We start from the raw sequence: 25,674 nt of genomic DNA on the forward strand, positions 1-25,674 counted from the left end.
TCAGTATGTAAGTACACTTTTGATGCTATGACAAATGTTAATGCGATACCAATCAATTTCTCTAGTTTGGAAATTGGATTACGATGACGCTTTAATCTCATTCATCACTACATTGTTCAAGATTTTTACAGTATCAACGTGTTAAAATTTATTCTCTTCCTTAAGCCAATATTTGTGCCCTTACTTTATTTCTCTTCGTCTCTTAATTTTACATGAGTTTAAACTCCAGTTTCCTTCTTAGTCCTGCCTCTGTTTATTTCAGAATCTTTAAATTGGTCCCATCATTAATGTAGGTACTAAATGCCCAGTGCCTTTGTCACACCTTTTATCGTCTGGCACTTCTAGCAAGCAATTTTCATTCAGAAATGATTTGGAAATGCCGGTGTTGGACTGGGGTGTACAAAGTTAAAAATCACATGACACCAGGTTATAGTACAATAGGTTTAATTGGAAGCAAACTAGCTTTCGGAGCGTCGCTCCTTCATCAGGTGGTAGTGGAGGGGTCAATCCTAACACACAGAATTTATAGCAAAAATTTATAGTGTGATGTAACTGAAATTATACATTGAAAACTTGCCTGCATTCCTGTAGAAACGTGATGTAGAAACTGCATGAATTCATGTAAAACTCAGTTATCTCACTTTTTAGATTAGAATAAATCTAAACATCAGGTCATAGACAGAGAACACAGGGGGCCAACATCTTCACCATATTGTCTAGCTATCACCATTGTTAACAGCTAACCCGAGAATGCAACTTTTTTAAAAACGCTTTTTGTGATTTACACATGAAATAAGTGAAACTATCACGGTATTCTAACAGATGAAAGGCTTAACAGACAATCAATTTTCCAATGTATAATTTCAGTTACATCACGCTATAAATTTTTGCTATAAATTCTGTGTTAGGATTGAGCCCTCCACTACCACCTGATGAAGGAGCGACGCTCCAAAAGCTAGTGTGCTTCCAATTAAACCTGTTGCACTATAACCTGGTGTTGTGTGATTTTTAACTTTGTTCACTCTGAAAGGTTCAATAAAATGTCTGACTAATGACATATGCTCTGTGGTGCTCAGCTTCACGGAGAGTTTGACACATATTTTCAGATTTTAGTAGAATTCCTTCAATTGTCAGTGGCTTATTAAGAATAGTACAGGAATGGCACAATTGGTGTATCTCAAGGCAGTTAAAGCCTAAAATAGCTGGGTTTGCTGAATATAAAGTCTATACTGAAAATAATGTTGTCATGTGCCTTTTATTAAGATTCAAGAAAAAAGAATGCCTTTGTTTTGTGTTTCAAGGTTTGAATGAATTGGGTCTGCAATTTTTAATTCCTTATTTTTGCTATCAGAAACACTCTTAATGATTATGAAACAAAATTGTTTCAAAATGAGTTTTAACTTAGAATAACTTTCACAATTAAGTAAAACGATGCTATTTTTGTAGTTTTCTGTTGCAGACTTTATAACTGGTATCATTGCTGTGGTTTTCTTTTGAATTTCTACCGACTATTTAATGTGTAAGCACATTGTGGCACTCTGCCTGAACAATCTAATAAATGGAATAAATTTGCGTTGGAATTTCTGAGAGTCCCAGAGATCAACCATAAACTGCATGAGATTAAGTATTTTAGGCATACTGCATGATTATTAAATTTTGCTGGTATTGCAATGTCAAAACATGAAAAAAGTCAAGTGCCACAAACAAGTAGGCAAAATAAATTAGATGACTTGGACAGATGATCATTTGAATATGATTCATTTGTATTCCACATGCTTCCGATTTTCCAAATTAGATCAATTGTAATTACCTTAGATTCAGGAGATGTTTCATAATGTATTTTTCATGTTGGTGTTCCGTACTCATATAGTACCTCAGGTTGAGGAAAACAATGTGACATGATATGATATACTACAGAACCTGATCAATGGACATTTTTGTATTGGTTAAGTGTGAATTTTATTGATGGCAGTGTGCTTCATTAGAAATTTGCAATTATAAACATTCATACCCTTATTTCTGTATCAGTTCATCTCTTCATTTAAGAATATGTGACTGTACTATCTTTGTTTTCTCTTTTTGTCTTCTACAGAACTTGAGACACAATCACCAGGTGGTCACTTATCTTCCACTGTTCCTGGCAATACTCAGGGTATGTAATGCTTTAGGGACATATCTAACAATTGTAGCTCTGCAAGGCCTTGGAAGAAGTACAGGAGGAAATGAGTAATGAGTCTTGAAACTATGAGCTCATCAAGGTGAGTGGTGAGATTGAGCAATTCAGAATGTTTCTACGTGGCATCAGTCAACATTGCTGGATCAAATATAAATGGCCAACGTCTAATCCAAAGTTCCCAGTAGCTACATGATTGATGCAAATTATATTCAAACACTGAAGAATACTATCCCCATTCTTAAAACTTTAACTTGGCAGGATTGTCAATCGTTTCCTGAATTCATAACAGTACAATCAAATTATATCCATTAAGATCTGTACTGAGATTAGCTTTGATCATTGTTAATAATTGGGGAAAGGTAAGAAACTAAGATAAAACATATGAAAAATATCTTACCTAACATTCCTAAAATGTTAGGAATATTCAATGCACTGCATTGAGAATACATTCTTTTCAAAGAAACAACCACTTTAACCACAAAGATCACAATAATTACTGATTTATGCTGAGTCATTAAGGATCATACAGCCTTTTATGCTGACTGAACATGAAATATATGAATTGTATTAATCTAATAAATACAATGGTTTCAACTAAAGATTGATTGACAGAGCACAAGATTATTCTTCTGTTCAAAAATGAAATTTGAATTAAATCTGGCTTTCAGTTGTATGTTTATTGTATAAAACTTGTACTTTTGACCCAAAAAATATTTGCTACTAAATTCATCCCTCATGACAATTACTTTAAATGTAATACTGCATTAACAAAAACATAGATCAGATTCTTTCTCTACAATAGTGTTTTTATATTGTTCCCAATAAATTCTGTTGCTATTTGCTGGGGCACTAGTTACCTTAACTACCAATTTTTTTGTTTGGAGCTGATAAAGATATGCATGATGTTAGCTTAAGGAGGAAATCAGTTTTCTCCAATTACTAATAGAGTTCTTTGATATTTTAAAACATTTTAATAAAACATAATATGGCTGAAAAATGATGGGATTACAAGCTTTATTTTTAAATTGTGTGTGTGTGTGTGTGTAGTTGCTTGGAGTTTGCATCTTATTGCATGCACTTTAACCCAAATATCGTGGTGTACAACCATGCTTAGATATATTTTCCTCAGGTTGAAGATGCGAATGTTAGTATAGAATAGTTTTATACTTTTAGAATTGTATTGAGGTTTGCATTTGAGTTGGTGATTGGGAGAACATATATAGAATTGTGGGTAATGATGCAAGAGTGGATCAATTCTAAATTATGATATATGATATTGGGAAACATACATTAAATGTCACATTAGTTATGTGTCCTGAAATGCAAGGAGAGGATTGACAAAGGGAAAAATATCTTCATGTAAATCACTGTCTATATCTCTTCAGATTGCATTACAAAACCCAGTTAAAACATTGAACAAAACAGAAATCTATATGCTGTTTTCGGTATGACAGGTACCCACAGTAACTTAATATTAAGTCTCAGAGAGAAAAGCAGAGTCTGTCAGTGTTTGAAATAACTTAAAAACAAATAGTAATTTTGGAAAGTTCATTGGCAGCATATATAATAGTACTTTTGTGTTCTTGTAGAAGTCAGATACGTGAATGCCAAGCTTGATGCCAAAGTTCTGTCCTTGTGTTAAAGGACAACCAGAGTTAATCCACTGAATAACATGTTAGTTTAATTAGAACGGCTAGATGGTTTGTCTTATTCAATTAAAATTTCTGATGTGGAGCTTATGCAGCATGAGCTTACGTAATGTGTTATTGCATTGTCAATAAACTGCATTTTGCCCAAAATCTAATCTCAATTTTTGCCTTTCATTTGCATCATCCTCTTGCTTTCCTTTATTACAAAACAAAAAGCTACCATCTGTATTCAGTTTGAACTTTGTAACTAATGCTAAATAATGTTCTAACACTGAAAAATAACACCCAGTTTTTCTGGATATAGTTCCATGACTCAAGATAATGGTAGAGATGATAATGGTCATACTGGCATGCACAAATTAACATGCAGACTACAGCATATGGTGACCTTAAACTGTATTAATTTATAAATTCTGAAAATTTCTGCTGTCCACGACAGAATCCAGCGCATTGCAACAACAATATCATGAGATTTTGCAGGTACCTCAGCTGTTTTTTTGTTGGGAACCCAATTCATCCAGCTGGATTTATAAAGAAATTCAAAACATGTAAATCCTAAACTTTTGTTTGTTTTGATTCATTGAGATCAAGTTGTCAATTCAAAGAAAAATAACTGTAGATGGTGGAAATCTGAAATGAAAAACAGAAAAAGCTGAAAGGTTCAGCAGATTAATCAGCATCTGTGTAGAGAAAAGGTCTCCTGTATATGCTTTATCAGAACTGCAAGCTAAAAGATAAGCAAGTTTGTTAATAAAATTGAGGCAAGGACAGAAACAAATTAGAAGCCCTGCCTCTGTGTCAGAAGACTGTGGGTTCAAGCCTCATCATGAGAACATAATATATACATATTTAGTTTTAATATTAGCTTTAATATATATTCAGTTCTAATGAAGTTCTGCATTGTCAGAGATCCATTCCTTCAGATTCAGCCTTATTGTGAGACCGGTCTGCTGTTTGTGATATTTTTGGTACACACTAATCAGGTGCAATAGTCTGCAAATTGTTACATGTTAGATTAAATGAAAGATTGTGGCAGTTAAACAAAAGGGGGATGTATTATATTCCGTATGATCATCAAGTTTTCTTTTCAAAAATTAAGCAGTTTGCTCATGCTTCCCTTTTAAATTCTTCATTGTGGTTAGAGTATTTGTTGGCACAATATTTGTGATCAGGAATGGCAAAAAAACAGCACTCACCACCGACCTCCAAGAAATCTGCCCTAGTGATGTTAGTGGCATGGACGTTTGCTTTACCGATGCCGATTTAAACCTGGTGCCAAGTCAGAGGAACCTCCATGTGTTCAGTAAAACAGATACCATCAAACAGTGCTAGTGGCCACTAACATTGTAGTCTTCTCAAAGGGAGTAAATTAGAAAGTAACGTTTTTTTTTTCATCTTTACCTTGTAATTTATACAAGGTATAATGAATGATAGTTGCAAAAACATATCGTAAAAATATCATACACACCTGCCCATATTTTGCACTAGTAAATACATCTCTGGAACTAATAGCACCTTATGGAGTCCACAAATATGCAGTTAAGTGTGGGAATTTAGAGTTCCCTAGATACAGGGGTTGACAGGATCAGGGTAACTGAACACCAGCACATTTTCAGTTAATCATGGAGAACCAGCATGGATTCATGACAGGTAGGTCATGCCTGACAAATCTCATTGAATTTTTTTGAAGAGGTGACTAACATATTAGGCAGGAAAATGTCTATGGTTGTTACCTATGTGGACTTCCAGAAGGCATTTGTTGAAGTCTCACATAAGAGACTATTAACCAAGATAGAACTTGGAGTTGAGGGCCAGTTACTGACATGGCTGTGTAATTATTGAATGGCAGGTAACACAAAGTACAGATAATGGAGAGATACTTAAAATGGCAAGATGTGACCAGTGGTGTCCAAGAATGATCTGTGTTAGAGCCTCAATTATTCATTTTATTCATGAACAACATGGGTAATGGCATAGGATGTCATATATCCAAATTTTCTGATGGCATAAAGTTAGGTAGCATTGTAGACGGTGTAGATGATAGCATACAATTATAAAGGGATACTGATAGACTAGGCTAGTGGGCAAAACTATGGCAGATGGAATTCAATGTTAGAAAGCATGAGTTAATCATTTTGGACTGAATAAGAATAGATCAGGTTACTTTCTGGGTGGTATGAAGTTAAATACTGTGGATGTCCAAAGAGACTGAGGGATTCAGGTACATAGATCTTTAAACTGCCATAAACAGGTGCAGAAAATAATCAGAAAGCTAATGGAATGCTAGCTGGGGGATTTGGAGTGTGATCTAACTAAAGTCTTCAAGATATTAACAGGAGAAGATAGGAAAGATAAAGATAAACTACTTTCGCCATTCGGGTATTCTAGGGGGCATAGTCAAAAGCAAAAAGGACCAGACTATTCAGGGGATGTGTTAGGGAGTGCTTCTACACATAGGCTGGTAGTGATTCTCATCCATAAATGGCAGCTGCCGCTAAGTCTGCTGTTTAGTTTTAAATCTGAGAGATTTTTTTTTGTTAAGTGAAGGTCTTAAGAGATATAGGCAAAAAACAAGGTATATGGTATTAAGCCACAGATCAGCCATGATCTCTTAAATGGAGGAACAGGCTCAAGGGGCTGAATGGAATACTTCTGTTCCTATGTTCCTATGTAATCAAGAAGTTTCTGTCAGTGAAACTGTTTTTCCAGAGAATATGCTGTTCAGGACCCGAGAATACAAGCAATTCCAAATGATTGAACTGAAAACAGCAGCCACTGTCACACTAGTAGTCTCACTATAAACCCTCTTGGAAACGATTGTAACTTATTTACTGGAGGTATTTTTAACAGCACACTATTATCAGAATTACTGCTAGACCCACTGACTAGCCCTCAAAAAAGTCATTTTACATCATTCATTGTGACATTATGATAAAACAATCCTCACTTAAATAAACTTATTTAAAATAAGTTTATTTAAAAGTTTAGCTTCAACTTTAGTCTGATGTTTCAATCATTTATGTCACAGTATGTCTTAAAATAAAAGTGACAAGATTCAGTCTTTTCTTCTTGGTTCTTTTTGTCCATGAGAGTACTTCAGTGTAATCAGTGGCTTACCTGTTTGATAACTCCATTGCAGCTGGACTCCCTTGACTTGGTTCCTGGTTCAAACTGACATTAGTAAAGGGGAGAGATGTATCACAGGGATCAATAGATCCTTGTGAGCAATTTTCTTTTGAGGTCAGCAAGTTTCCTGCCTTCATTATTGACTGTAAAACCCAGCGCATTATTTTAAAAATATGAATTTTACCTGATAACAGAAAATGTGGACTTTGCACAAGTGAGAAATTAATTTTTCAGGGCTAGTGAGGCTGTTCATAAGTAAATGTCTATTGTTTGCTCTTAGAATCCCATAACATGCCATTCAACAAAGTGTAACATTTTCAAGGGATTTACAGTAAGACTGACAATGTAAAATGGGCAAATTCCTATCATTTCAATGATTTCTATTTATAGTCTAGAAGGAACTCAATAGTGCTCCCTATAGGTTACTATAGAATTACTGATGGCAACTGATGGATTTCCAGTGCTGACTGCACAGACCTGGACTTTTTCAGACATTGCTGTTACTTTTGTAATGATGGCAAATCCTAACAATTTCGCCATCAGTAATTACATCATAAATCCAAGCTGATTCTTTGCCACTCCTGGTTCTCTCTTTTTACCTACCAGTGCTAAGTTTTTGGTTATCTTTAGTTTTGAAGTTCTGATGAAGTATATGAACTTACAACAGATTCTGATTGATTCACCAGCAGTTTCTGTTCTTTTGCCATAGTTTCACTGTTTCTTTTCAGGTACAATGTGCACAAAACCAAAAAATCAATTTCAGACTTTTAAAATTGCTTTCTTTTAAATTTATTACAGAAAGTTCGCCTGTCTTCAGATCAACCCCAGTATCTAATATTGATGGCCAGGGGCAAGAAAGATTTAGAGGTACAGTATTCCTGTCAGCTTGGCTCAGTTGGTAGCATTCTTGCCTCTGAGTCGGAAGGTTGTGGGTTCAAGCCCCACCCCAGGACTTGAGAACATAATCTAGGCTGGCACTTTAGTGCAGTACTGAGGGAGTGCTGCATTGTCAAAGATGCAGTCCTTCAGATTCAATTCTAAATGAAGCCCCATCAGCTGCTCAGTGTGGTTTTGATAGATACTAAAAATAGCATGGTACTATTCAAGAAGAGAAGGGAGTTTACATGGTGTTCTAACCAATATTCTTCACTCGATCAACACCGCCAAACTCACTGGCTCATCATACATACCACTGCTTTTCATGGGTCCTTGTGTGCAAAATGTCTGCTTTTGTCTGCCTGCATAAGTCTATGTAACAATGGTGACTTCCATTTGTTACATAGGAAGTACCTTAGGAAGTTTGAATGTTATGATAAGACATTATATACAATTTGATTCAATCTCCAACCACTTAGATAAAAGGGTAAACCAAAGTAGGGTGATGTTGACAGAGTGAAGCGATGGGAAATGCGATTGTTTCTTCTCTGGGATCCAGCTTCCAATCAAGTGCAAGTTAGCGGGGTGAAGCTCTCCTCCCCTTGTTTTCATGTGAAACAAATGGAGAGCCTTTGTTGATGAGCCATGAGGCTGAAGCTCTGGACTGTTCAAATTGTACTAAGTTGATGAATGTAACAAAGGAAGTATACAATTGTTTGGTGTGTAAACGATAAAAATTTGCATTGGATCTTTTCGGAATTTAGGCACATTATTTTGGAGGAAAGGTGCTATTTAGTATTGGTTGAATTATGATTGACCTCGGAATATTTGTTGCTGTCAATGAAACCTAATTCTGTGAGTATGCACCACATTTTGACATCCTGCCAGACAGCAGCCTGTCCTCAAAAAAATTATTCCTGGCAACCAACATTGAGATTCAGAACATTTGCCGTGATGAGCAGGAAAGTATAATTGCCAAAACGTATGAAAAGAAAGACAAACAATTGTCAGATAACAAATAATTTTTTCAATCACATCTGTGTCATTGCTTTGTATAAACAAAGTGATAATGGATTAAATCTATTCATATAAATTAACATTACTAAGAAAAATTAACATGTACCTGTTGAAAGCAGTCAGAATTTCTGAAGAAAAGCAAGATTATCTAAAAACTGACTTTAAACGTGATCTTGTTGACCAAAATCTTCATTCTTTCAAATGGTAAATGTTAGAAAAGTCAAAAGCCAATTTAGTTGACATGATTTCTATCCATGATTTCATAGAATGGTCATAATGCAGAAAGAGACTGTTTAACCCATTGGTAGAATCCTATAGGGGTCTAAGCAATGTGGGCAATGGTGAGCTGTGTGGCAGAATCAGATGACAAGTGCCTCAAGGCACATCAAAGCATTGCAATCATGTCATTCTATCTTTTAGATATTTTTAATCAACTTGTTTAGATGTGTTATGGTTCAACTCCACACCAGGACTCTTGACTCAATGGTAGAAAAATTACCACTGAACTACAAAAGCCCCTTCACTACGTCTTTTCTGCTTTCCATCAACAGCATGGCATGATTCTCACTGGGCAGCAGCAAGATGCCAATGAACAAGGATTAAAGCTTGTTAAAAGTCTTTTTAATGGCACAACTCACCAACTTAATATTCAGACTCCCTTTTTAACAAACCCGTTAAACAAGCTAGGTGTTGAGAAAACTAGACAAGGAAAACAAAGCAGAATACCTGGCGAATTCAGATAACCACTTACTCTGAGTGTAGGAAACATAGGCTCCAGCCACACATACTCCACATCCAAGAGCATTGACAATCAACATTGTCAATCAACATTGACTCTAAAAGCCTTCATGGCACACTGCCAATATACTTAACTGACACTTCTGCACTTCAGTGCTGCTAGAAGGATACTGTGTGCTCAGGGGGTCATGAGCATCAGATGAACCGGACTAAGTTACATCCCTGGTCTCTTAATTCACTATCGTAGCACTCGCTCAACTTGATGCTTCCTGGAAGCTCTTTGAAACCCTAATTTGTGTTTTCTTTCCCTTTTATGCTTTGCTCCTCGAGTGATATGAGGTTCATTTTACTGTTATCTTGCTGTGCCACAAGTGAAGGGTATCCTCTGATACCAGTGCAAGTCGAGCTTGGGTAATCAATCAGGATCCTCTCCTCCTAAGTGGTGAGGAACCAAATTACTGGCAGAAGAATACCAGTCTTAACTCTTTCTGTCGTATTGTGGGCTGGATGGCTTCAGGAATGATAGAGGCAGGTATTATAGGAAATGAAAATGAATGGCCCAGCTGTTACTGTTCATGAAGGTGGGGAAGTTTGCCGAATGAGTGAGTGGGTTGTGCAAAGAGAATGTAGGGTCAGTGGTGACAAGAGTTTACGGGCATGGTGAGACCAATCGGGAAGATGTTGCAGGCAACATTAAAAGTATTAGACCATGAGACTGGTAGGAGATGGGTACAGTAGCAGCGTGTGCAACATCAGAGAGAAGATGGTAGATCTTAGGCTAGTGAATTGGAGAAGGACATTGATCCTCTTTCTATATTGCTGTGTATTCTTTCAGATGGCTGAAACTGAGTGGATGGCACCCTCGGACTGGGCTGGCATGGTCTGGTGTCATAGACTCCACTGCTGGTCCTGGGGGAGGGGGGGGGGGAGTCCTGTCTTAGCACCATCCCATCCAGAGCGACCTTCAGGACCCTGCCGGCGAAACAAGGCACCAATTTTCCTTTGTCTTCAAGTCCAGCGCAAATATTGGCAAGCTATCTACATGTACAAAGGACTTTTAAAGATGGCATGGGCTCAAGGAATGGCCAGTGAATTCCTGGATACTTGTAGAGTGGCATGTTGTTCCCAGAGTGGTGTGTTGTAAGGTGTATTGGAAATCAGAAGTGAGAGATGCTATAGAATTAGGATAGTTAATTGATGAGAGATGTTTGGTAAGATATGTGAGAGAACTTGCTAGCCCTTGCGGTGACAAACCCTGTAAGAAACACTACGCAAGTCAGACTTATTTTATAAAGATGTAAGATTCAGCCGTGACGCTAATTAGCTTGCACTTTTCTCAAGTATTCAATAAAATCATCGTGTATCATGAGCTCCAGGAGTTTATCCACAACAACTTCAACCTCCTTTAACCCACACTTTCTTTCATTATACAATTCTCATTTCTTAATTGGACTAATATTTTCAATGATGCAATTCTGTGGCATATTTCCTCATCCAATATTTTTCTTTTGAAATTAAGGTGGAAGATTTGACACAATCACTTTCAGTGCCCCAGCCTGTGTACCATCCTAAACTTGTGCAAAAATGTTATATAAATATTCCCGTTGCTTTTTGTTTTGTTTTAAACTAAAAGTTTTACTCACACTTATAGTAGCCCATCATCAAATAATAATTCCTAATATGTAATGTGGAAACTCAGGATTCTGTTCATTATCACTTTTTAAAAGAATTTTATGAAGAAATCAAGTTCTCAAAAATCTAGGCCAATTTCCAGACATTGAGATTAATGTCCTGATGCCTCTAACATCTGCTATTTCCTTACTGCCAATCAGAGTGTTAGAATCCATGAGCACTCATCCGCTCATATCACCAGGAGTAATTTTGAGCTAAACATTGGCAGTGGTTCAAAGCTAAGTAGAGGATGTCCAAAATGGATAGAAATAAGAGCAGAGGAGAAAACCAGATTGTAGACAGAAGCAAAAAGGATCTAAGGAATTTGTTTTAGCGATATATGAAACAAAGTACAAAAGGCCAGGTAGTTCCTCTGAGGGATAATTGGGTAGAAATATTACAGAGAATCAGGAAGTGGCAGATGTTAAATCTATTCATCACATCAGTCTTAAGAAATGAAGAGTATGGACAAAATCCAGATCCACTTATTTGGCATGGAATTCACAACACATGTAAAGATCAATGAAACATACGTTCAAAGAAACTCAGGAATTAACTGTCTGAAGGGCACCTGCATTGGATAAGATGAACCTCAGACTCATCAAGAAATCAGCCAGGAAATAGACGAGACTCTGGTTAATATTTCTAGGAATTGCATCAATAAGGGACTGTACCTGAAGATTGAAGGATAACAAATGTTATCTTAATGGAATATTCAAAACAGAAGTACAGCAAACTTATTTGAGAGCCTACTGTAGAAGGTCAGCTGTATTCATCTAAAGAGCAGTGACGTTGGTGCAGGTGCACCAGGTCACATTTGTTAAATTTCCTGGAAATTCTATGAAAATGTAGCAATGTCTATTGATGCTTGTGAAATGAATTAGCAAGTTTAAAATTTAACATTGCATCAGAATCCAGATTAATTCATTAGACTTCTCACACCTCATATGGAGCAAGATATTTTACTTTATTACTGAAGCTTGATTGACATGGAAATTTTCAGAGACATCTGCTGCAATCATTCAAATGTCTGTCTCATTTAACGAAGGAATACCAACAGTGGATTATTTACTTGAAGACTAAAAAGTTTATATTCGCTTTGCTGCAGTTTATGCCAGTGTGGGTTTGGTGAACTGCAGACCATTGGAAGGGAATGTGTGATGTTTCCATCTCCATTTTCCTTAATCAGTTATTAACATGAATATATGTATAGTTCTCAGGACTAGATTTTTGTGAGGTTAAAGACCCAGCAGAAATGACAGAAGTGATCTGATATCTCAAGTCCTCCCTCTAAACGTGACACTTTGCACTTTTGTGGGTGCTGAACTGGAGTTGGTTTTGGGCTTCAATCATGTACAGTTCCTGAAGGGCAGATGTTCATTTAAATATCAGCTGTCTCCATTTAAATCCCATTTTTGTAACTCCACACCAAAGATGGACCAGCCCAGATCAGAGAAAGTCTGTTCTCAGTGCATTTATTTAGGATTGCTAGTGTACTCCTTCAGAGAGCTGACATAACCCAACCAATATATGGGGAGGGGGGGTGCGTGGGGTTGGTTAGGTATCCAATGATTTAGAGGATAGGTATGCTTTGAGATTATAATCATCTTTGGCTTTGCTTCGCTGATGAGGATGACTCTCTTCCACTCTCAGGGTGAGTCTGTAAGTGGCTGTACAGACTGATATGGCTGCCACAGGCTCTGTTACACTTGGGCAGGTGGTGGTCATAGGAAGATGTGGATGGACCATTGACACTCTCCTTTCGCTGTTTTTGCCTGGCTTCTATTTTTTCTCAGTGGCAAGTCTCGAGGTGCTTGACACCTTCCCTGAGGCTGCTCCTCCTCCACTTTGGAGAGTCTTGGGCCAGTGATTCCCCAAGTGGCTGTGAGAATGCTTCACTTCACCAATGAGGCCTTGAGGGTATCATTGAAGCACATCCCCTGTCCACCTCGGGCTTGCATACCATTTTGAGGCTGGGAGCACCCACTCAGGGAATCTTGTGTTGGTTATGCGGATGGTGTGCCCAACTCATTGTAACCAATCAAGGGTGATCAGTGCCTTGATGCTGGGGATAGTGGCCTGGTTGAGGATGCTGGTGTTAGTGCACCTTTCTTCCCAGCAGATTCACACAACCTTGCGCAGGCAGCGTTGGTCGGACTGCTGCAGCTCCTTAAGGTGTCTGCTGTATTTCAGTCCAAGTTTCAGCCACATAGGAGAATGGAAACCACCACAGCTCTGTAAACCATAGTCTTGGTGTCGGATCTGACGATGTTCTCAAACATCCTTTACCTCAGGATGCCACATGCTGTGCTAGCACATTGGAGGCAGTGTTGGATCTCTTCATCAATAGCTGCTTTGGTCGACAGGACAATTCTGAGGCATTGGAAGTGGTCAACGTTCTCTAAGGCTTCCCCGTGGACCTTGATGATCAGGGGTTTGCGCCAGAATACCAGGCCAAGTTGATGATAAAGGATAGGTCCCTTTTTGGGTTTTCATGTGGTATGGTGGCTCAGTGGTTAGCACTGCTGCCTCACAGTGCCAGGGATCCTTGTTCAATTCCAACCTTGGGCATCTGTCTGTGTGGAGTTTGCACATTCTCCCCGTGTCTGCGTGGGTTTCCTCCATGTGCTCTGGTTTCGTCCCACAATTCAAAGATGTGCAGGTTAGGTGAATTGGCCATGCTAAATTGCCCACAGTGCAGGTTAGTAGTTAAGGATAAATATAGGGTAGGGGAATGGGTCTGGGTATGTTACTCTTCACAGGGTTGGTGTGGACTTGTTGGGCCGAAGGGCCTGTTTCCACACTGTAGGGATTCTAATTCAAATAAACTGCAGAGCAATTATCAATGAAAGATGCCGAAACCTCTTGGAACTCGTAAATATGTAAACGCCTTTCCAGATATATCAAAGTGTTAGCATCTGTCGAAATGTGTTTTTATGAATGACAATTTTTTTTAAACAGATAAATATAGAATTTTAAATAATAAAACTTTTTTTCCTGCTGTGTGCATGGGTACCTTTGGATACTAAATCAGGTCATGTTATAGGTGAAGAGAAAAAGTTGCGTAGGAGTAGACAATAATATGACATAAGATGTATGAGATGAGTACAGGACATGAGTAGATGACACCCCAGGGATTGAAAGTGAGGAGTGCATGTAGCTACTTCTAAGGTCAGGTTCTCCCAGTATTGTGTGTCTGTCCCAGAATGAACATCAAGGCCTAAGTGATATAGGGAGATAGAGAATGAATGGCAGGTCTAAAGGATAGTGGCACTGTAATGCAACAAAATTCTGAATGACATTGGAAAACCTCAGAAGATAATCTCACCCATTAGTGGCTGTGCTATTGAAGACAAAGGGTTAAGGACAAAGAAGAGGAGGGGAAAACTGAGGGAAAAGGAAAGCCAAAGTGCAAGCAGCAATTGACAAACTGGATAATAAGCAGCTGAGTATCAAACATGCATTTTATGGCTGCAGGGTGTTCACAACAATACTTTTTTGTCTTTGCATCTGAATATCACTAACCTCACAATTTAGTGTCACATTATACCTGCAAAGTGCTGCAGACGACAAGAGCTGCCATGCCCCTTTGCTGCATGGTATCTGTGGGTTATCTTATATTACATGGGACATCACTATTTTAGTTCTATTTGCCCAGACAAGGTCCTCAGAAATGATCAGGGAACTCCTGGCAAGTGTGACCAATAAGCTAATTTGTTCTTGTTCAACCTGTAATGCCTCCTCGAATGCTGCCCACGTAGATCATGATAAACCATGATTGGGGTGCTGCCATTGACAGGAATAATACTCTGTGGCTTTTGCAATGAAAGAAATCTGAGAGCCAAAGAATTAACCCAAGGAAGAGAGGTTGCCACGTGCAGTAATGATCTATTAAAATCAGATCTGTTCACTTTGCCTGCGGATGCAGTAATATGCACAGCATCTTGTGTGGAGCCTGATTTTCCTGCATTCCTTGGTGCTCCATTTCTTCTAAGAAGGTCACATGAGGGCATTCCATTGGAAAACTAATTGAAAACTGGATGGAACAATATGAGCCATTAGCCAAATTGGCTCAAAGGCTTTTTTGAACCTAGGTGCCAATAAGGGAAAGAGCAGCATTAAAGATGAAGAGAAAATGTAACCAGATAGCTGAAATGTTTTTATATGATTGCGTTCTCTTCATGCCTTCCAGAATATTTACTGAGATCTTGAAACATTGATGGACATTGATGCAAATGAATGTTATTTATATATGTTATCCTCCATACCATAATGACAAGAAATAGCCTGCTTAAAGGGCAAAACTTAAAATAAATATTAAGTACTTGTCTGTTTATCATGTATGTAAATGTGAGCAACATCAGTATTTATGTGAATGCACTAATGTTACTAAGTAACAGAGTGTGGTAAGTAATGGAAAGGAAATTGGAAATGTTTGAGAAAGATTTCAATGAATTAATTGCATGGGCAAAAATGTTTGAATTGTATTTGCATGTATATGAAAAGAATGAAGATGGGAATAACAATAAATAACTGCCGGTGCTAAAAATCTGAAATGTAAACCAAAAATGTTGAAAATCCTGTTTGTCAAGGAGTTTTAGTAGAGAGAGAAAAATAAAGTCAAAGAGCAGGCTTTTCTTGGCTCCATATAGGGTGCATGACTAATGGTGGATTAGGGGGCCACAGGCTATCACTCCAAGCAGACTTTAAAGCCCCCACATCTGCCTGGAAAAGGTGTGACTGCAGGTCTCCATTTGGTAGAGATTTCCCTCCAGAATGGTAGCCTGGCTACTGAAGTTTTGTTTGGTATAAAAGTTTAAGAAGTTGGACAATGGGGTCTCACGATGGAGACAGCCTCTCTTTACATAGCGACTGCATTCTAGTTCTGTACCGGATGATCTCCAGCTTGCCTTCCAGTTTTGATAGCTTACCTGCTGTCACTAATGGGCGGCACGGTGGCACAGTGGTTAGCACTGCTGCCTCGCAGCGCCAGAGATCCGGGTTCAATTCCCGCCTCAGGCGACTGACTGTGTGGAGTTTGCACGTTCTCCCCGTGTCTGCGTGGGTTTCCTCCGGGTGCTCCGGTTTCATGTAGGGGTATGGGTGGGTTACGCTTCGGCGGGTCGGTGTGGACTTGTTGGGCCGAAGGGCCTGTTTCCACACTGTAAAGTAATCTAATCTAATCTAATTGGATGAGAATCCGGCTTTCTGGATACTGGTTGGGCAGTTCTTGAAAATCTAGCTGAAAATCACCATGGCTGGGTGGCTACTTTACTGACATGGGGCCCTTGAGCCAAAACTCAATATCTTGCCCAATGTTTTCAGTTGGTGACTTTCATCTGGTGGAAGATCACCAGCCTGGAATGTAAATTCTGTTGCTCTTTCTTTCTACAGATGTTTCAAGACCTGCTATGCATTAGGGGATCTATTTAGTGGTAGGCCATTCATTTGGACAAAACCCATCCCCACATAGACATCTCTGTTCCTCCCTTCAGATGCCTCCCTTTGAAATGGGGAGACTGATTAAAGAAAATTAGGGCAGTGTCTGTTGATGCACATTGACAAAATTGCAAAAGAAAACGAAAATATAATATTGGGATTAGGGACTTCAAGGAGCTAATATCATGAGGTACCTTCTATGCTCTGGTAAAACACAATAGCTTATAAATTTCTACAATATTAACAATGACACAATAAGGTGTTCTCTGATCTAGCAGTGACAAATGCACAACATAATTTGCTGAAAAATGCTGAGAAGAAATTCCTGTGAGTACTTGGAAAAGATGGACAGAAGTGCCAGTGGCAATGTTCATTAATTGCAAGCTACAAACATAGACAGGAAATGTGTTGCTGGAAAAGCGCAGCAGGTCAGGCAGCATCCAGGGAACAGGAGAATCGACGTTTCGGGCATAAGCCCTTCTTCAGGAAGGGCTTATGCCCGAAACGTCGATTCTCCTGTTCCCTGGATGCTGCCTGACCTGCTGCGCTTTTCCAGCAACACATTTCCAGCTCTGATCTCCAGCATCTGCAGACCTCACTTTCTCTACAAACATAGACAGGCAAACCATGACATTTCAATTCATTGTTACCATGACATTCCAACCTCAAAGTGAACACTGCCTGAAATTAATCTCTCTAAAACTATGGACTGCAGGAAGAACAAGAACTTATGACCCAAACCTGTAGTTTGACTATTGGAGCCAAAAAAGACATTGAATTGTAGCTTAAATTGCTGCTTCTGTGAAGCGTGATATGCTGGGGATATGATTATGCTCATCTTTCAATCATGCTGAAGATTTCTACTCCAGTGATCTTGAAGTCAGGGAGATCCCAGCAGTGATAGTGCTGAAATGTTGCTTGCTTGCAGGTTTGTCAGTTTAGTGATTGGACAAGGTCAACTCAGCAATTAGTCAAAGATACAATCAGGTCAGCAACACTTTTAAAATTCACCTTGTCCCTACAGTAAAGAAACATCACTTAAAATGTTATCCCTTAATGTAAATAAATAATTCATTTCATTCATTTTGTAAACGGTTGCAGTTATACTCTCAAGAGGATGCCTTTAGTCAGTTTCTAAATCTTCACGAATCTGAAGAGCTGTGCATCTGTGCGATTACTTGAAAACCTCAAATTGGACATATTAACTTGAACTGCTGGTGGATCCTTGAAAGTATTACAAGGCACCAATGTTTTGGTTCAGTCGAAGTGTCAGTGGTGATCAAATCCACTTTAAGGTGGCAAATTGGCCACCACCACTTATGACACACGACTCAGGTATGAAAACTTAATTCTCCATGTTTAACCTCAAGATGCAAAGACCTAGGAAATTTTGCAAATAAGGAATGTCTTGAGTAATCCTATTATACTTTATTGGAAATATTAGTAGAATATGCAACAGATGCACATAACTGTAGCTTGGGCCGCAGAAGTGAGTAAGCAAAGCTGGACTCCACTTGGATATTAGGGTTTAACCATGTAACAGTGATGCAGAAGTTCCGGTATGAAGAGGCTCACCTAAAACATTTTTTAAAAAATTTCAATGAATAAAGGTTTGTAAAATTACAGAGTTACAGTAAGGGTATAAAATTGATTGAAATGTAAGCAAACATTACATGGTGCTCGAATTGGGAAAGGTCAATCATCAACATAATGTGGAGAAAAGTAAACTTCTTTCATTGGAAAAAAGGTTCAACTGAAATATGCCCCAGGTCTGAAGATGCTACCAGTAATGAATAAAGCAAACATAAACACACTATTGAACTTGCGTGGTGATCACCCATCGAGAGAGAATCAGTGACAAAAGAAATGGAGAAGAGCTTTGTGTGCAGAGCAGTAAGTATGTGCAGAATGCTCAAAAGTTTATGTGTTGATCAACTCCTTGTCAGCTAAATCATTAAGATCATATTAATATTGTGGCTTTAATCAATTAACCTTGGAAGTTAAGGAAACCTTTCAAATAATTCTGTTTTTAGAAATGTTATGTTTGTTCAAATCCATCCTTTGGGCTGAATTCAAGGTGAGAAAATTGTACATTTGATTGAGCTGAATGGCATTTATATTTTATATGTTTTGTGTTCGTAAATGGAAAGCATTATTTTGAACATGCAACAAGAATAGAGAGCACCTAGGTTCTACTTTGGACTCTGAAGAACACAATTAATAATGATTTTATTCTTGTGCTTGAGGTGTGAAATTGGAAGGACAACTGGCATGTTACGAACCAATTGTTCAATCAACAAGAGGAGCCATACATTTGCTATGGTATCCAGTACTCTATTGGATAGAGATTATTGATTGATTGATTATCCTGCTTCTCTTTTCCTTCTAAGGTTCTTACGTGAAATATTTGACAAAGCAAGACAGGCCCTGCTCCATTACTGAATCACTGAAGCATTTTCCTCATGAAAACATAACAAACAATAAAGCCACAGCTCCTCCTCGATACCCTCCTTCCAACCTGACACTTGTGACTGTTGAAGGCTGCCCAACCTTTCTCATAGTAGACTGGGAGAGTAATGAAAATGACACCGCTAGTGGTAATAGCATTATAATTTATAATATTTTGTCTAGAATAAATATTTTGACTGTTTACAATTGTTGCAGTACAGTTGAGACAGTGTGTTCTGTTATTTTGTTAGCTTTGTTAAGTAAACAGTAGATAGACTTTTGTTTCCCACGATCACACTGGTGATGAGGAACCTGTCCTCCCATTATTGCATTTAAGAAACTACCCCATTTTTCACTAAAGAGTACCAGGTGTAAACAGAACAAACAAAATATTAGGGATTGATTTTTTCCAGCCTCTTCTACCCTAGTTCTAAACAAGAACACTGCATTTGAAATCTGTTGTTTTTGAGTAGGCATATTCCTGTTGGGTCATTAACACTGTCTAGGTGTAACATACAATGCAAGGTCCGTCCCCTGCTATAACTAGCAGAAAGGAAAATAAATTTGCTTACTGGTATTGAGATTGACAATTTCTAGCTCCCTGTAGAACTTTACTATAAATTACCTAATTACTGATAGTTAGGAGTTGGCTATAATACCAAGTTTCACTGAATGCTTAGTCAAGAGTGATAAGGAAATGTGCAATAGGCCAGGAACACAGGAAACATGCCTATCAAATAATCTTGGGCAGGCTTTCAGCCTCTTTTTTTCTCTGAACTTTACTCATGGGGAAGTGATATTGTTCATGAGCAAAGGTCAGACAAATTAGCCCTTTAATACTCTATCCTGCATTAGTACTTACTTCATTACTGAATGGCCATAAATTTTATCATCAATTTTTGTCAAATTACGTGTAATGCCAGGTTTTTGAAACCAGTCCTTTCATGGAAACAGTCTTCTCTTCAATTATAAGGCACTAACAGAGGTCAGGTTGGATTGACATGAACCAGGATTGTTCAAATAACATTTTATATCAATCCCAAACTATCTTACATTCCCTCCCTCGCAGTGTTTGAGGTTTTTGTAATTAGTTTCAGAGCTTTAAAGCCTGACATTTTGATAGGCCTGTGCTATTGGCAGAAGCGTAGCAGAGTGGGCCAAACATCTGCTTATGTCTGACAGCACATTCCAGATTGGGAAGGAGTTTGTATTCTCAGGACAAATGGCCCACTCCTGGAAGAGTGCATCAGAGAGAGATCCATTACCTTTGGGTGAGACCTGGGATCTCATTGGAATTTGGACTGGCTGTCAGCTGGGAAATAAAAATTCCTTCAGAGATTATCAGGACAAATTAAGCCTAATTCCCAGGAATTCCTCTAGACATGCAGCTTTACTGGGATAGTGGGGGGGGAGTGGAAGATTCTTTTTCCCTTTCCTCCTCATCTGTGGAATTTCATTGACTGAAAAAAACAGGGCAGAATGCTGAGGGGATTATATTTTGTTCTAAATTCTGTACTTCTCCCACCTGGTGAGAGTTTCAGGCCTTTCTGCCCACAGGTTTAGCCTGATATCCATTTGATACATTAACCATTCTTCATGTGGAGAAAAACTTATTCAATCCTGCCTGCAGTCAGGAAATGGTCTGAACTATTTTACCCTGCAACTAAATTATGCTTCTAGGATAGAATATACATCAGGAAGTAGGAAAATGTGCAACTAATGCGCGGAGGCTTTGATAATCTAATTGAAGTTAGTTTTACTCATGCATGATATGAAATATGCATATCATTTGTCATTGTGCATCATATTCTCTACTGAGATCTTTACATGCTTGTCTTCCAGAATATGAAGTTGTTTCAACAATGCAAGGGTTGGACAACAAAACAGAAGAACTTATTACTGTCACTAATCAAACACACGCTGCAGTGGAAAACCTTAAACCAAATACAAGGTGAAAAATGCTGTTTTATTCCCTCACCATTGCATGTGTCATATTCTGGTCCGTTTTGCTGGACTTTGAGAATGTAATTAATGCCACATCTCTCTGCATCACATGCATCAAAGAATTCTCAAATGGTTATCTCCTAGAATATAAGAGGTATTTGGGAAAATATTGCATGATAGCAGAATTTAAAATGCAATGGATAAAGATCCACTAATCTTTAAGCCTGACTTATCAAATCAACATTCGTGGTCAGAAATGCTCTAATATGGGTATGGAATCTTGTAAAATGTACTATTGTATTATTTATAGAGAGATTGTTAAGTATCAAAGGTTAAATGCTGACATTTTCAGAGGTGTTCAAAATAGAATCATACCCAGCTTGTTCAGCCTCTCCCTATAGCTCAGGTCCTCCAACCCTGGCAACATCCTTGTAAATCTTTTCTGAACCCTTTCAAGTTTCACAACATCCGATAGGAAGGAGACCAAAGGGCAAGGAAAATGTGGTTCCCTGCAGGATGCATAGGAATGGTAAATTTATACTCATTGCAAATGAAAACAAAGCCAATTCTCAAATACTAAGTCTTTTTTGTGAATTTAATGAGACTTGCAAGACAGTAATGTCTAGAAAATATTCAGAAAACCATTTAAAATGCAGGAATGTTGCTATGATTCCAAATAATTTATCTGCAGTTACTGAATAGAATATGCTCTTGGAAATAATGATTATTTTCCTTTATCTGTATAAACTCTGACCGCTCTGGTCTGAACAATCTACAAAGCTGTAAAAAAAATCTGTCAACAGCCTTGATTCACCTTCCATGCTTCATTCTTTTATAATCTAATTTTCTAATTAACTCATGTAAATAAATCACCTCAGGCTAATTGACTTGTTAAATGTTTGCCTGTTGCCTTAAATTGGACAGAAGCATAGAATAAGGAAACATTGCCATAGCCCTAGAGAACCATAGGGCTGCTCATTCATTACTGGTGAAAGGTGACAAGTGCTAACTTTAACCTGAGGGTCACTGTGCCTCAGACAAGAGTTGTGGTTAAGAAGGCTGAACCTTCATGGTGGAATGGGAATTGAACCCGTGCTGTGGCTGACACTATGCATCACGGATCAGTCAGCTGAGCTAATGGTTACAGCACAAAAGGAAGCTAGTTGTCTCGCTCATGTCTGTGCTGCCTGAACAATTCAATTAACGTTGTTTTCTTACCTTTCCCCTGTAGTTTTGCACATTCTTCCTTTTCAGATAAGCTAGTTCCCTCTTGAAAGCCTCAATTGAAACTGGCTGCATCACAATCTTTGGCAGTGCATTCCAGATCCTAATGCTCACCGCTGTGAAAAAGTTTGTACATGGTTTCTGTACCAAAAGAAAGTGTTAAATGTTGTGGTTCTGTTCGCCGAGCTGGAAGTTTTTGTTGCAACAAAAACTTCCAGCTCGGCGAACAGAACCACAACAACGAGCACCCGAGCTACAAATCTTCGCACAAACTTCGAAAGTGTTAAATCTAATGGACTGGTTTCTGCTTTCATTAATTATTTGTTTCAGGCTGATTGTAGCAAAACTCCCCCCGCCCCTGAAAAAAGATCATTGTACTAATCTGTCACATGTAAATGCAGTCAAGGACATGTGTCTAATCCTTCTAACTCATCTACACCAAGGTTGGCCTCAAACCTGTCCAAAATCATCTCTAACAAATTATAAGTCATAGCAGGAGTTGCAGAAAGTAATCATGGGATGAATACTGCCTTGAGGCAGTATTCATCCCAGGTTTGCTGCTGCCAAACTATAACTTTGACTGCACCTCACTTTGGAAGGTCAGTGAGATATTTTGCTATTATTGTTACTTAGTTTTGATCAGGTTGTTGTTTTGCCTAGGGATTTTCAAATGAGAAAGTTCTTGTTATAGAGGGAGTGCAGCAAAGGTTTACCAGACTGGATGGAAGGACTGACAATACGAAGAGAGGTTGAATTGGTTCAGAAGAATGTGGGGTGAATCTCATGAAAACCTATCAAATTCTAACAGGGCTAGACAAGATATATATAGGAGGATGTTCCTGATGATGGGGGTCGGTGGGTCGGGGGGAAAGTCTAAGGATATAGGGTAAAGCATTTAGGACCAAGATGAGGAGAAATTTCTTCACCCGGAGAGTAGTGAGTCTGTGGAATTCACTACCATAAAAAGCAGTCGAGGCTTAAACATTGTATGATTTCAAGAAGGATATAATTAGTTAGCTCGATGTAGCACTTAGGGCTAACAGAGTCAAAGGGCAGGGGGAACAGCAGAGAAAGGCTATTGAGTTTGATGATAAGCCATGATCGTAATGAATGTTGGAGCAGGCTCAAAGGGCTGAATAGCCAACTGCTTCTGTTATCCATGTTGTATGTTTATTTTTAACAAAAGGGGAATATAATTGTGATAAATGTTAGATTTTAGACTCTTTTATTGAGACATCATGAAAAATGTCCTTTACATACATACATACATACATACACAAAGCATTAACAGAGTGTACAGACTAGTCTTAGCTAAAGTTTTATGGCTGTCAGTGCCTTATCAGTATATGCATTTTAATTGAAAATAATAGGGGTTGTCAACGGCTGATTGAAGACCAAACTTCTATTCACATCAGGGAAACAGCATTGTCTGCAGCGGTCAAGCTCACTACTGCCCTGCATTTCTTTCTTTCCAAGGAACACTTAGGAATTTTGACGCATATATAAAGTAGTAGCTCACTCATTACATCAAGAAGGTTACTTGTATCAAATCGAATAGAACTGTGTAATTCACTATCCCTTCAACACAGGGGATAAAGAAAAAGAGGAAGAAGTAGCTGTTCTACAAACTTGTAAGACATGCACGATTGGAAGGAACAGTTCATAGAAAATATTGCATGTAAAAATTGTCAATTTAAGTAGAGCTGACATTGAGATCATTTGTGATGTCAGTCCCTTTTCCAACATAAGATTTTCATAGCATGATTATCATGTGGCAATCCATTGCACCAACCCACATGGCTCAGAAGGATACATGAAGATGACTGATTGGTGATCAGTTGCAGTTCAGTATGTAGTATCTTCAGAATAAGATATAATGAGGCCAATCTGATATAGAATGTGTCTTAGAGTACACTTTAGATATTTGACAATCGAATTTCTAGCAACTAAACAAGTGTGGTAACACTTTGTAATGCAGGCCAGCGAGAGTCTTAAGGGTAATTGTAATTACTCTGTATTGCATAATACTTCAATGAAGTAAGGCTTTCCTGCCGCTAAAGGGGAAGACAATGATGAAGCATGCTGAGAGCTGGAAGCAAAGCTAATATGGACACAGTACGCATTCACTCATATAAAACTACGCCTGTCATTGCCTAGCACACACTCATCTTGCCCTTGTTTAACATTAGTGCCACTCTAATTTCACTAGAGAGCGGAGAGAATATTAATGACTTGAGTGCACCAACTGTGGACTGAAGCAAAGCACCAAAGATTATGCTTCAAAAAAAATTATTATTGAAGATATCATTGCAATCTTGATAAAGGCAGCACAGCCGCTCAGTGGTTAGCACTGCTGCCTCACAGTGCCAGGGACCCGAGTTCAATTCCAGCATTGAGCAGTTGTCTGTGTGGAGTTTACACATTCTTCCCAGGCCTGTGGGTGCTCCAGTTTCCTTCCACAGTCCAAGATGTGCAGTTTAGGTGGATTGGCCATGCTAAGTTGCCCCATAGTGTACAGGGATGTGCAGGCTAGATAGATTAGCCATGGAAATGTAGGGTTTAGAGGTGGGTCTGGAGGGGATGCCCTTGAGATGATCGGAATGGATTCAATGGGCCAAACAGCCTGCTTCCACACTGAGGAGATTCTAATAAAATATTTTCTCAGGACAGATCTTTGGATAGTCTTGAAGGCCAGCCTTAGCTCACCCACACATTGCCTCAGGGATTTCAGAATAATTCTCATCTGCTGCATGATTTTTCAGTTTTCAGACAGCTAAACAGTCAGCCAAAAGCATTGAGCATTAAGAAGATGAAAATTCCACAAAGGAATTAGTTGCATTACCATCTGTGGAGCAAGAACATTCAAGTTAGACAATATCTCAAAATGCTTTATAAAATGTGCTATAGGTAAGTCACTTCAAGACATGACAGCTCTCTGATGTAACAGGTCTATATCACGTCCTGCTACACGTTTTTTGCACTCAGTCATTTAAATACTGTTACTTATCATCTCATGGCTGTGCTGCTATATTGAAACCATTACAAACAAATACAGAGGAAAATGTTCAAGTCATGTTCCAGACCATTAATTTCTTTCATTGCAAAGGGTGCGAATATTGGCGTTCTGAGTTGGCAATTGTTCTGCGAACTGTTTATGATTAGTTTCAGGCATGTGATGTTTAAAATGCCACTTATTCTAAGTAACTTCAGGACTTTACTGACAGGAGTTTTGACTCTCTACTTCCACGAGCTGCACATTATGGAGGTCGACAAATGATACAATTGTATCTGAGAGTAACAGTGACTTACTAATTTTGGGTGCATCAAATGCTTTTTCCCGGGGGTTGGATGGGAAGAATACCATAG

General features: G+C 38.5%; 1 protein-coding gene across 1 annotated transcript in view; it reads left to right on the forward strand.

Annotated features, from left to right (window-relative positions):
* Positions 1 to 25,674, forward strand: part of LOC122555285 (mucin-3A-like) — a 462,531-nt gene that overhangs the window by 404,241 nt on the left and 32,616 nt on the right. The window contains exons 52-55 of the mRNA XM_043701128.1: positions 2,093 to 2,152; positions 7,750 to 7,818; positions 19,083 to 19,289; positions 20,983 to 21,091. Coding sequence (XP_043557063.1) covers positions 2,093 to 2,152; positions 7,750 to 7,818; positions 19,083 to 19,289; positions 20,983 to 21,091 — 445 coding nt within the window. The remainder of the gene's footprint in view (positions 1 to 2,092; positions 2,153 to 7,749; positions 7,819 to 19,082; positions 19,290 to 20,982; positions 21,092 to 25,674) is intronic.

The sequence above is a fragment of the Chiloscyllium plagiosum genome, chromosome 12 (genome assembly GCF_004010195.1).
Source record: "Chiloscyllium plagiosum isolate BGI_BamShark_2017 chromosome 12, ASM401019v2, whole genome shotgun sequence".
Taxonomy (NCBI): domain Eukaryota; kingdom Metazoa; phylum Chordata; class Chondrichthyes; order Orectolobiformes; family Hemiscylliidae; genus Chiloscyllium; species Chiloscyllium plagiosum.